The sequence below is a fragment of the Labrus mixtus genome, chromosome 10 (genome assembly GCF_963584025.1).
Source record: "Labrus mixtus chromosome 10, fLabMix1.1, whole genome shotgun sequence".
Taxonomy (NCBI): Eukaryota; Metazoa; Chordata; class Actinopteri; order Labriformes; family Labridae; genus Labrus; species Labrus mixtus.
This window is the reverse complement of record NC_083621.1, coordinates 7,381,948-7,394,313: the sequence shown is the minus strand read 5'-3', so window position 1 is coordinate 7,394,313 and position 12,366 is coordinate 7,381,948. Positions and strand designations below refer to the sequence as shown.

Below are 12,366 nucleotides of genomic sequence, written 5' to 3'. Positions count from 1 at the left end.
GCCTCTCCGTACCACACCAAACTACGTGCGCCATGTTGCCTCTCTACTACAGAGTCCTCTGACGTGAGGAAACAGGCCGCTAGGAGCTCAGGAAAAGGAGATAAAGAAGGTGGCTCGAGCCTTAACGTGCTATAAAACGCGGAGTATTTTGCGATTCAAACTTCAGTTGTCGACTGACAGTGACAGTGTATAAGGATTGTCTATGCGCAAAAATAATATAAACGCGCAAACTTAAGAGAGCACAATAGGCTCGCTGGAGTGGGCCAGTCCTAAAGATGAAACAAAGAGCATTCAGCTCACACACGACGACCTGACAGGAACTTAAATCTCGGTGCGGGTTTTTTTTTATGGCCCACATAACGTCAGGGTTGTTCGCACCGATCTCTTAATATCTCTAACCTTTATGGTGAATGATCCGGAAGAAACACCAGATAGATTTCACAGAACGTATGCACACACCTTAATGGACCAGATGTGCAGCGTTTACATTAAAACATGGCCCTAAGTGAAGGACTTTTCACCAATCCTTCGACTCACTGTGTGAGGATAGTCCTAAAAAAGGCCAACGCCGCGTTATTTCATTTTACAAGGGGTAAATAAAGTCAGTTTTACATGTTTTTTCATTATCTTACGAGCCCTCTAGTGTCGGAACAAAGAATAACATGGTTTCGATTTGGCACGAAAATAGTTAAGTGGAAAAGACTTTTATTTTGGTTTCACATACAGCACATAAGCATTTGTTAAATATTTCACAAAACTTTTTTCTGTTTTTCAAGTCATTTTTTTTTTTCTCAGATGAACATCATAGCAACATACATGTACACTTGGAAATGCTTATCAAGTGAGTTTGGGAAGAAAACACAGCTATCGTTAGAAAACATAATAGAAACTGTACTCACAAAGTGCAAAAGAACAATTTCTTTATATAATGCATTGATTTTTTACCAGCTCAATTTAACATGTATCACAGTCTTCCTATTTTGGGCAAGACGTGGGATAACATCACAAAGTAAAACACATAGTGGACTGGACAACACAAATAGGACAATTACATATCCACATAGTCATTATGTTCCAGAAAAAAAAGCTGAATTGGTTGGCTGTGTGTACTAAAATGTAACTTTCAACGATGTAGAAAATGTCACAAGAAACCGACCACATAAATATCAAAGTGTAGTGAGAGAACATGTCAAAACTAAACGGAAGAAATGTAAGAGGGGAAACTCTCTGAGGTTTGAAACAGCTAAATACATTTGTTGCAGATAGTGATCGGTGTACTTCATTTATATGCATGCGTTTCAGTTATTATAGGGTGAGGACAATGTCAAACAATGTACATTGGAAATTCAATCAGAGCCATCTTTAGAGACTCAAAGTTCTTTTCCAGGTGTTTCAGAGAAATTCTTCCTTAATCTTCCCCTGCCCATGCACCCAAATGTTTCCCAGCTATTCACTGGCTTCATCTACTTTACCACTGGGCTCACAGAGGGGTCTTTTCTCCATCATGTTGTATGGAAAGGATGGAACATCACAACTAGTGAAGTCCAGTTTCTTGGGGACACTGCAGTTGCTAAAGTCAAGTTTCTTGGCGCTGTCACAGTCAAACTCGAGCTTCTTGAGCCGAGCTAGACTTTTGATGCTGCCGGGGGGCCTCCCGGGGCTGACCTTGTATCCTGCTGCTTTGGTTGTACCAAGGGGTCTCCCAGGGCTGGTTTTAAACCCGGCTGCTCTAGTTGTCCCAAGTGGACGTCCAGTACTTGTGCGGTAACCAGCTGACTTTGTGGTTCCCGATGGCCTCCCTCTACGCCCCGATTTCACCATGCCCTTCTTCTTCTTAGAGCCATCTGGTCCTGCATCCTCACTGTCCCCGATCCTCACCGTCTGGATCTCAAAGTCCGCCTGGTTGTCTTGCATTTGACACGCCATGGCCTTGTGCATGCCCTGTGGTAAAGGGGCTAGGCCTGCAAGGGACAGCTGCAGACCATGGGCTGTGGCAGAGGGGTAGAATTTGTTGGATTGAGTGCTGCATAAATCAAAGTGGCTGGCTGGATGACAGTCCTCTGCCAGCCCACTCATACAATAGTCACTGCTGCTGCTGGTCACTTGATGCATCATTTTCTGTAGGAGTTCAGAGAAGTACAGTGATTAGAAAGGAGGGCCGCACAAGCACCCTGACAAACACAATACCAAAGAAGCATTTCGAGATGCTCACTTTTGCTTGGAGCAGGCAGGCCTTTCAGCGTTACACATGTGATGTCAAGACAAAGCGAGCTAAACTGCAGCTTCAGCTTTCAAAATAGAACTACGGCACGCACGGGAAAACATGTTATTGGTTTTTTTCCCCCTTAAATTCTCAGCTATTTGAATTACGTAAAGTGAAATCATCGTACCTCATTTGTTGGTGGATGGTTGACAAGAAAGGGTTAATTTCGAATCGGATACATTTTCTTTCTCTGGCAGCCCCATCACGATTGGAAAAGCGCTGCACAAACTACGCCCGGACGTCCATTCTTTTGTCTAGGAGCGGAACTCATATTTCTGCTGTCTATTTCACGCTCATCTAATCCTAGAGGTAGAGGTTAAGATGAGAGAGGCAGCCATTTTCGCCTGGAAAAAATAATAAAATAAAACAGGATGCGTGATCCGCGCATGCGCACCATCGAATTCAGGAAACCCAGGAGACAATGATGGTTTACATTCATGGATTCTGCCAAAATAAGACTACATTATAACCAGTGTAATAGCAATTTGGACTCCGATGTTTATTTAAAATACTTCAAACACCAATCCAGGAACAATATATACGATGTCAATGCATATTTTAAATTAATTTGGCTACTTACTAAAACATGTCTACATCATCACTGGTCACGAAACTGTCAATTAGGTAACACGGTAAAAACAAAGACTAATGACAACACCAGACCATTTTTTTTTATATTTTATTAATGTGTTTTATTAACATCCACATGAACTTAAGCACAGACACTGGATCAATGGAGCAACTGCAGTGCTAGAGCAGGTAGCAATATACATTTATCAGCATTTCCCCCAATGGTCGTTTCCAATCATATATCAGTCCACAGGACTTAGGTTTCCTTGATGAGCTTGGTCAGCTTGTGAATCTTTGTTTTGGTGGACATGTCCACATACTTGTCTCCGATACTGACGATCATGCCACCCAGGATTGAAGGATCCGACTAGGAGAAAAATGTAACAGTAACAGTTAAATTCACGTTTGCAAATAGACAGTTATAACATCTGCTCAATGTTTTTTTATTTGAATGTTCCTTGGAGTTGCACTGACATCATACCTTTGTTTCAAGTTTGATAGATTCACCCTTCTGAAGAAAGCCGTTGAGAGCTACTTTCAGCTCATTAAGACTGTCTGCATCTAAAGGCTGAAATGGATAAGTACATAAATTGGTTGATCCCAATAAAAATATTAGAATCCATCATTTATGTGTGTCATTAAGTGAATGATACATAATATAATGATGTTAATTGAGGCAAAAAAAAAAGAGTTGTTGTAGATTGAACAAGGATTTGCATGCACATTTAATGTTTGTTCATCAATTTCATACCTGAGCAGTAGTAACGGAGCAGATGACCTCTCCACGGTGTGCGCCCATCATCTTTCCGAAAGCACTGATAACACTCCCAGTTAAGGGAAGACGACCATTTTCAGCCAGAACGTCTACCAAACAATAAAACAAGATACGTTACAGCGCGACGCACCACTTTGTCTCTCTGCAGCACAAATAAACAGCCCTCAGTTTAGAAAATGTTGCGGTGAATGACAGAACAGTGTAAAGAATCCATATTTTATCACATCAGTTTAAGTTAAGTAATGGGTCGTTTGTGATTCCATCAAACATATTTTCATTTCAATGTCATGTTCAAAAAGATACACATTTAAGTTTATTTATCCAATGGCTAATTATAACAATACTGCTCTCCAATGAAGCGTGGAGCCTACAAATGTGAATTAGAATGACAGTTACCAGCATTATTATTCATGTTTAAGAATTGTTTTATTATTTGGGGGATTTTTATGCCTTTATTGTAGAGACAGGACAGGGGATAGAGTTGGAAATTGGGATCGAGAGAGAGTGGGGAATGACATGCGGGAAAGCAGACACAGGCCAAGTTAAAACCTAGGCCGCCCGCTTCGAGGACTATGTTGCCTATGTACATGGATCATGCAAACAAAAAACCGTGAGAAACTTTTTTTTAGATATATTAACTCCTGCTAAACTAAATCCTTGCACATTTACTATCCTTTAAAAAGCCCTAACACTCAACCGAATGGATTGTAGGTCTGACAATCCTAAGCCCAATGTGACCTCCACAAGTCCTTCGGGAGGTCACGGAAACCAGGCCAAATTCATTCAAAAAAAAAAAAGAGACCATCGACACCACAAAATAGCCATTCTGCCCACACCAGTCTTACCCTCCAACTTGGTACAAACCACAATAAATAAATATATATCTGTGCGAGTCGAGGGCACCAAACTTGTATCATTTGGTAGTTATGATATAACTGCACATTGCCTCTGAGATTCAACAACACTGAAAATGGTTTGATAGGTTTTGGTTTCTGTGAGCCAACTACAGAAAGTAACTGCAATAAAAAAACATCTGATTTTAGATGAAAATAATTTACTGTGTACTCTGTGTGTTGGTGTTCTACGGCCATTTTATAAGTCACCTATTTCATCAAAGTGAAAAATGCTTCGATCGACCGCTACACATAAACCAAACAAGCTGAAACTGATTTCTGATCCACTTAAACAGTCTACACTCAAGGCTATTATCTACATAATGCAAAGCTAAGGAAGGGGGGGGGGGGAACCAAAAGTGGGTATAGGGCCACTACGCCAGGGTCAGTGATCACTTACTGATGAAGTTCATGATGATGGGTGAAACCTTAGCCTTTGTAAGAGCATCTCCAAAGATCTTCAGCTTGAGGCTGCGCTTTACATGAGGATTCATTACGATGCTCGAAAGCTTGGGGTCTTTGATCAAGGCCTAAAGAAGAAATGAAACACAGTTAGAGTCAAGTGAAAATATGTACTAGAATACAGCTGGTTAGAAGGGGCTCGCATTAAATAATTATCATGAAACTTATCAGTAAGATAAACACATCTGATTAAGATCTTTAAATTGTAATTTAACTACATTTAAAAAAAACAGACAATAAATAATAAAAACTAGGGGTAAACACTACTTTCATCACCCATTGAGTTCAATGTGTTATTTCGACTTACAGACACATTTCCCAGCTCCTGCTCCACTTGGTCCAGTTTCTTCTGCTTACTTGCAGCTGAGAAGAGAGCAGTGGCATAGCGGCCCTCAACTCCATACACCTGGATGGGGGGCTAGAGGGAGATATACAGATCAGATTAACCAAACTACAGGGACATATTATTCCACATAGCCTACTACCTGCAGCCTTCAATAATCTGTTAAGCTTCATGCAGTCTGACTTTATTTACCTTCATCAGTTTTGCAACAGGTCTGGCCACAGACGAGCTGAACTGACGGACCTAGAAAACAGAAAATGCATCACATCAGCACAGAGAAAACACGAGTTTAGCTGATTAACTTTAGGCACGCTCTGTACCGTTTACGTTAAAGACAGCTAGCTTGTAAGCTAACGTTAGCAGTCATTCAAGTGCAAATCCTCGTGTGTATTTGTTTGACATTCAATACTACCCCTCAGTCTCCAGGGTAAATATACTACTTAAGACATGTTTTTATAATGTAAAGAATTGGTTAAAAGTATGAATACATGATCAAAATGACAAAAATCATTGAATGTCGTACCTGCTGTCCTAGCATGAGTGCTGCCATTTTCTCCTACAGCTGTCCAGAGTAGAACAATCGACTGCGCATGTGCATTTAAGAGGGAAGCGTCCAGCGGGCTCTCTTCCTGTGGGTAATGTAGTCTTTTAGGTCTGGCGCGTTCTGACCTAAAATTGAGCCTATTTATGGTTCTGAGTGACATAGTTAGGAAATAAGGCTATCAAATGGACAACCACAAAATGTCTACGATGATTCTGTTGATTGAAAATGTAATCTTCTTGTTACCATCAATGTTCAGGCGCATTTTACCTATAAATCGCTTTACAGGTTGTGTAGAACCATAGACTGTAAATAGTGTAGAACCTTATTTTAAAGTAGGCCTACAAGTTGTAGTTCATTTCGTATCTATGTAGGCCCACAGTCTAAAGTATATCCATAAAAGAAGTCAAATTCCTAAAAAAACAAAAACGTAATTGATTTAATTAGTAACTTAATAACCAGATGATTAAAAAAAAATAATGACCCTTGAGCTGAGATTCAGCCACAACAAACTCCTGAGGTTTTGTGTTGCTCACTTGTCAGGTAGGCCTTTAAGAGTTGGTTTAAATGTCAGATAATAGGCTACTTGCTAAACTGATATTAAAGAGACTGGTGTTGTTTGATATTGTAATTAGTAAGTTCTGTCAAAATTACAGGCTGGTATTATGATAAAAAAAATATATGAAATTAATCTTGACAGCAGTTTTACAGTTAGCCGAGTTTGTTCATGTGAGCTTACAAACAACCGTTCTGGGCTCAATTATTAGGCTACAAAGGTTATTTGTTTAATAAAGGTTTTCTATGAGCAGTGAAATGTTAACCTTTGGTCTAAACTCTGAACCCCCTACAAATGTCATTTCAGCTGTTGGTCCTGACTGTTCCTGGTTTTGCCAGTAGAGGGCAGTAGCCTACAACAAGCAGATACGAAAGAGACACAACTCACCTTCTGTGGAGAGGAATTCACCTTTAACCCTCAAAATTATTACAAGTTAGTATCCCCAAATAATTAAGACTTCTCAAAAATGAGAACTCATTTCAAAATATATATTTTTTTATCTCTTCTAATTATTATTTTACAAAATAAGCTACTATCTCAAAATAGTGGACTATTATTATTAGGGACAAATATTGAGAATATTTTTGTTCAGTAGGCTCAAAATTGTGAGTCAATATCTCTAGACTTAATATCTAGAGACTTATTGCCTCAAGAAAATATTTATAGATAAACTTTACATCTAAGTGGTCAAAAGCTATGATTAGTTAAATCATTTCATGTCACTATACGATTCTATAAAATTGTGTATCTTCACAATTAAATGGTAAAGTAAAAGCCCATCCTTCTGTTCTGTATGAGTTTGTGCATGTCACAAGGGTTCCTGGTGGTGTTGGGTCTTTGTTGAGTATGATCTAGACCTATTGTACTTGACTTTATTTTGCAACATGCTCTTTATTATTTACATTTGAATTGAACATTCAAATAACACTAAAATAATCCAATGCTCACTCCTCAAACCAGCTTTTCCAGCAAAAATTGATCAACCAAACCCCAATAAGATATACCAGCTACAATTCGACTATTTATTGACAATCTAAATGCTTTTTGTGGCAGTCTAGAGGTTAATTTTGATAAATAATAATGCAAATAATTAAATGTTACAACCCTAGATTCAAAAAAGTGTGGGATGTTGTGTAGAAGGTAAATAAAACACAAAGTGATGATTAACAAAACATTGAAACCCCATATTTGATTTAAAATAGCTAAAAGACGACATGACAAATGCTGAAACAGAAATGCTATTGTTTTTGGAAAAATGTGTCCCCAGATGAGAACCAGATCCAGAAACGCTGCCTTTTCTGTCTCCGGGCTCATGTTTGGACTGAGTGGAAGTGGAAACTGTCCTGAGGTCTGAGGAGTCAGATTTTGACTTTCTGTTTGGAAATCCTGTCCGCCCTGTTCTCTGGGCTCAAAGAGGAGAGGGACCATCCAGCTTGTTAAAATATAGTTCAAAAGCCAGCGTCTATGATGGTATATGGTGCAGTACTGCACATGGCATGGGTTACCTGCACATTTTTTAGGTCACCAATGCTGAACGTTATACAGATTTTGCATTAACATATGCTGCCAAATCGACAACTTCTTTTTCAGGGTAGGCCTTGCTTATTTCAACAAGACAATGCCTTTCCACATTTTGCATGTAAAACAGTAGCATTACTCTGTATTAAAGATTCTGGGTGACATAGGAGACCCTGAACTGTCCCAACAGCTAAAATCCTTCTTTGAGCAGGGATTGTAATAAATATGACCCTGTACCAGCTATTTTGAAATATATTGCTATAGCATTAAATTATTATTATTATAATTTTAATTCAAATAGTGGGTTTAAATGTTTTTCAAATCATCCCATTCTGGGTTTTTATTTGACATTACACAACCATTTGAAATTGGGGATGTATGAAGATATTAATAATTATTATTTATTATTATTATTCATCTTTATGTAGAAAAGTTGTTCTTGTAAGACGAATGTTGTTAGTTTTCCACCTGAAGGGCCCTTAAGGGGTGCAATGACGTAAATAAGATGTGTTGCTCTGCCTGACAGTCTTTTTTTTGGGGGGGGGGGGGGGGGGGGGGGGGGGGTCTGATATTTTTCAAACATTGTTGTATTTTCTAAAAGCTCATTGTGTGATCTTGGGCGTAAGGAAAGGAAGTGTATCCTGTCTGTGCCATGTGAACTACAGGTTTTCGTCCCCACTGAACTGCAGGGACGCACGGCAATTGACGCATTCGTTTTCGCGTTACACACATGCACGCACACACACGCACACACGCACGCACACACACACACACACACGCACACACACATACGCAGCGAGTGACCAAGGAGCCTGCTAGGACGTAGCGCTGCCGGGGCCATCAAAACGAACAAAATAGCGAGAGGTTTTCCTGACGGACTGTAAAGCTGTTCGGCTCATTAGCTGACGGCAAACCAGGCATGGACGACAAGTCATTCACCAAGGAGTTGGACGGATGGATTGAACAACTGAACGAGTGCAAACAGCTATCAGAGAATCAGGTTAAAGTCCTGTGTGAGAAGGTATGGTTTGCGCAGGAAGGCGGCGCAGCTATCAGTCATTAGCTTTACCCTCACGTTAGCGGACTGTTTGCTGTTACGGCTCCTGAATCGTGTACAGAAGTGTTTCCAGGTCTGTCGTCAGCTAATGCATGTGGCGTAGTATTGGAGCACACCATTTGGCTGTAGCTGCCTGCAGTGTATTTTGAAGGGACACCACTCGCCTAGAAGATGGAGGGACATGCCTGCAAATATGTTTTCCCTAGCTACGCCCACTCCTGGTGCCTCTTCACTGGAGTGCACTGACACAAACTTCATATATCATGTCGTAGCCTTCACTGCTGAAATAGGATGTATATTCAGCTTTTCAATGCTTTAATGGGGTTTGACAAAAAAACAAAAAAAAAAACAATGCCATTTTGTATTCCTTAATAGCACCATACTCTGTGTTACATCTTAAGCATGATTTTTGTTCCTTCTTTCAAGGCTAAAGAGATCCTGACAAAGGAGTCAAATGTGCAGGAGGTGAGATGTCCTGTGACAGTGTGCGGAGATGTCCATGGTCAGTTTCATGACCTCATGGAGCTGTTTAAGATCGGGGGGAAGTCTCCAGACACTAACTACCTCTTCATGGGAGATTATGTTGACAGAGGATACTATTCTGTGGAGACTGTTACTCTGTTGGTCTCTCTTAAGGTAAAATATACATTTGCACGTCGTGTTGGATTGGAAACAAGCAGGGGTAATATTTGGAGTTATGAAATGATGATCTTACTTTTGTCAATTAATGCCTTTTGTGTAGGTACGGTTCCGTGAAAGAATCACAATTCTCAGAGGGAACCACGAGAGCAGACAGATCACACAAGTTTACGGCTTCTACGACGAGTGCTTAAGGAAATATGGAAATGCCAATGTTTGGAAGTACTTCACAGATCTGTTTGATTATCTGCCCCTTACTGCGCTAGTAGATAACCAGGTAAGATTGTGTGTGTGTGTGTCATGATGTGTGCATGGATAAAAAAAGACTAATTCACTGGGGCGCTTGGATGGCCTAGCTGTTATGTCATGCACCCCATGTGCAGAGGCTGTAGTCCTCTTTGCAGCAGGGCTCAGGTCTGGCTTCAGCCCTTTGTTGCGTGTCATCACACACTCTCAGGGTTTCATGTCCCTCTTCAGCTGCAAAAATTGCCCCCCCCCCCCAAAAAAAAAAGACTAATTAATTTATGTTCTTTTACATCTATAAGATTTTCTGCCTCCATGGAGGATTGTCCCCTTCAATAGACACACTGGAACACATCAGAGCGCTGGATCGCCTGCAGGAGGTTCCTCATGAGGTAAAATCTCCCCTTAAAGGTCCCTTTATATGATTTATTCCTCTGACATATTTATCTTCAAACATTTATTTCAAGGAGTTGGATTGTGTATGTAGCTGCAAGAATGCAAACAACAACATTACTGTTGTGGTATTTACACATTTAACAGATCTATGTATACAGTTTACATCTTAAAAACTAGAAAACTAATCTTTAATAATCCAAATAAATTATAAATAATTGATGGTATGTTTGAAGGGAATAAATACAGCTAGAAGTCTTTCAAATATCATATTTGCTGTGTTTTTCATATCCCTATATGAAATTTGACTGAGCTTTGAGAAATTGTGATGGTCAATTTTTCTTATTTTTTTTTTTGATCAAGTGCTAAAGAAGAAACTGAAATGTAGACTGATCACTAATGTAAATCATTTTAATTTGCTGCTCTAATAAGGTTGATGCCCACACACAACTGCAGTTTTATTTTATTATATTTAGCTTGTATAGTTGACAAAACACAAGTTGTTTTTCCTCCCACTCCAGGGTCCAATGTGTGACTTGTTATGGTCGGACCCAGATGATCGTGGTGGCTGGGGTATCTCACCCCGTGGTGCTGGTTACACCTTCGGGCAGGACATTTCAGAGACTTTCAACCACGCAAATGGCCTGACTTTGGTTTCAAGAGCCCACCAGCTGGTGATGGAGGTACTTCTACTTTGTTTAGTGTCTTAAAGTAGTTTTACTTTTTGCGTAGAGAGACAATGCCTGTGCTGCTATGACATAACATGTTATCAATTAAAAAAATGTCTAGTTCTTGTTTATTGTAATACTATATCATTATTCCTCTAATATAAGCTCTAAAGGCATCCCAAATATAAAACATGTAACATACAAGTACTCTCTTGATCTAGGGTTATAATTGGTGCCATGACCGCAATGTAGTGACCATCTTCAGTGCACCAAACTATTGTTATCGTTGTGGAAACCAGGCAGCAATCATGGAACTTGATGACACATTGAAATACTCTTTGTAAGTAAATCATTTTGATTTCAATGTGCTGTTTGTTTGAACTTTTCTTAGTCTCAAAACGGGAAAGTTGAATTCTGTCTTTGCCTGTTTCAGCCTTCAGTTTGATCCGGCACCACGCAGAGGGGAGCCACATGTGACGCGGCGTACACCGGACTATTTCCTGTAAAGATCACTAGCGACATGAAAAATGAAGCAGTCAAAACCCCATGGACCAAAAATAAAAGTGTGCCATAATCACAATGAAATGGAAACGTAACACATCTAGCTAAAGAACACCATCCTTTCAACTTCTCTCTGTGCATGCTGTTTTTATTGCTATGAATTATTGCTACTATGAACAATACTGTCACATTACCTGCTGGTTTGTCAGGAAACATGAATGAACTAATGCTCAGATTAATGGCTAAATCTTTCTGTTAGAGTGTTGATGGTGACCAGTGTGTATCCATATACAGTATCTGTCTGCATCTTTCACTTGGCATGGCCTCAAATCAAAGGTTGCAGTAATTAAACGTGAACTGTTTTTATTTTTTTTGTAACTGAAGCACAACTGTTTATTTTGTGTACTGAGGTGTTAGGGGTGGACTTCTGGTAATGAATCTGTTCTATTTGAACTTTTTGTATTTGATTTTTATCACACAGCACTGAAAGACTACGTTCTTTTTTTATACCCTGTTATAGTAAAAGTAGCTCTCTTTCTGCTCTGCTGTCTCTCATGGGAGTAAATGTCATTCATTTAAATGGGCAATATTGGTATAAATTATGTCAGTTGTAGAAAAACTTATTAACTTGCTGTTTTGCAGTCACAGCTATACAAAATAAAGACCAGTGCTTCGTCATTTATTTTTTTCTAGGTGTATGGTTTGTGGCATTATTCCCTCTCACAAGCCACCACTAGATGGAATCAGAAGCTCAAAAAGACCCACTACCTGTCAATCTATACATGTGTGCAGAAAAATGGGTAATGTTTTTATTTTCTTATACAGGCATTTGGTTTATTATACATTTCAAACCTAAAAGGCATATCATTTTGCTTTATGTTGTGGTATGTTTTTGTGTTATGTTTGTCATATATAAATATATATTTATTTGGCATGAACCAAAG

At 39.4% G+C, this 12,366-nt stretch overlaps 4 protein-coding genes across 4 annotated transcripts in view; 2 read left to right on the top strand and 2 right to left on the bottom strand.

The window, feature by feature from the left end:
* Positions 1 to 12,366, top strand: part of LOC132981790 (cytochrome b-c1 complex subunit 8) — a 372,615-nt gene that overhangs the window by 230,835 nt on the left and 129,414 nt on the right. The window lies entirely within an intron of this gene.
* Positions 689 to 2,635, bottom strand: si:ch1073-44g3.1 (uncharacterized protein LOC797133 homolog). The gene is made up of 2 exons (XM_061047839.1): positions 2,391 to 2,635; positions 689 to 2,118 (listed from the first exon to the last, which is right to left on the bottom strand). Exon 2 carries the CDS (start codon positions 2,113 to 2,115, stop codon positions 1,447 to 1,449), a length of 669 nt encoding a protein of 222 aa, XP_060903822.1. The 5' UTR covers positions 2,116 to 2,118; positions 2,391 to 2,635; the 3' UTR covers positions 689 to 1,446.
* atp5po (ATP synthase peripheral stalk subunit OSCP) lies at positions 2,931 to 5,957 on the bottom strand. The gene is made up of 7 exons (XM_061047840.1): positions 5,830 to 5,957; positions 5,499 to 5,549; positions 5,271 to 5,381; positions 4,902 to 5,031; positions 3,585 to 3,697; positions 3,315 to 3,401; positions 2,931 to 3,200 (listed from the first exon to the last, which is right to left on the bottom strand). Exons 1-7 carry the CDS (start codon positions 5,854 to 5,856, stop codon positions 3,090 to 3,092), a joined length of 630 nt encoding a protein of 209 aa, XP_060903823.1. The 5' UTR covers positions 5,857 to 5,957; the 3' UTR covers positions 2,931 to 3,089.
* LOC132981789 (serine/threonine-protein phosphatase 2A catalytic subunit alpha isoform-like) lies at positions 8,541 to 12,100 on the top strand. Its single transcript, XM_061047854.1, has 7 exons — positions 8,541 to 8,942; positions 9,405 to 9,614; positions 9,721 to 9,894; positions 10,163 to 10,252; positions 10,775 to 10,936; positions 11,143 to 11,261; positions 11,355 to 12,100. Exons 1-7 carry the CDS (start codon positions 8,841 to 8,843, stop codon positions 11,425 to 11,427), a joined length of 930 nt encoding a protein of 309 aa, XP_060903837.1. The 5' UTR covers positions 8,541 to 8,840; the 3' UTR covers positions 11,428 to 12,100.

Excerpts from the sequence above, each read along its gene's own strand:
- si:ch1073-44g3.1 (XM_061047839.1), bottom strand. The coding sequence starts at position 2,115 with ATGATGCATCAAGTGACCAGCAGCAGCAGTGACTATTGTATGAGTGGG.
- atp5po (XM_061047840.1), bottom strand. The coding sequence starts at position 5,856 with ATGGCAGCACTCATGCTAGGACAGCAG. Across the intron at positions 3,698-4,901 it reads CATCATCATGAACTTCATCA|ACGTTCTGGCTGAAAATGGT; the intron begins GTAAGTGATCAC and ends ATTGTTTGGTAG. Across the intron at positions 3,201-3,314 it reads CTATCAAACTTGAAACAAAG|TCGGATCCTTCAATCCTGGG; the intron begins GTATGATGTCAG and ends TTTTTCTCCTAG.
- LOC132981789 (XM_061047854.1), top strand. The coding sequence starts at position 8,841 with ATGGACGACAAGTCATTCACCAAGGAGTTGGACGGATGGATTGAACAA. Across the intron at positions 9,615-9,720 it reads CTCTGTTGGTCTCTCTTAAG|GTACGGTTCCGTGAAAGAAT; the intron begins GTAAAATATACA and ends CCTTTTGTGTAG. Across the intron at positions 10,253-10,774 it reads TGCAGGAGGTTCCTCATGAG|GGTCCAATGTGTGACTTGTT; the intron begins GTAAAATCTCCC and ends CTCCCACTCCAG.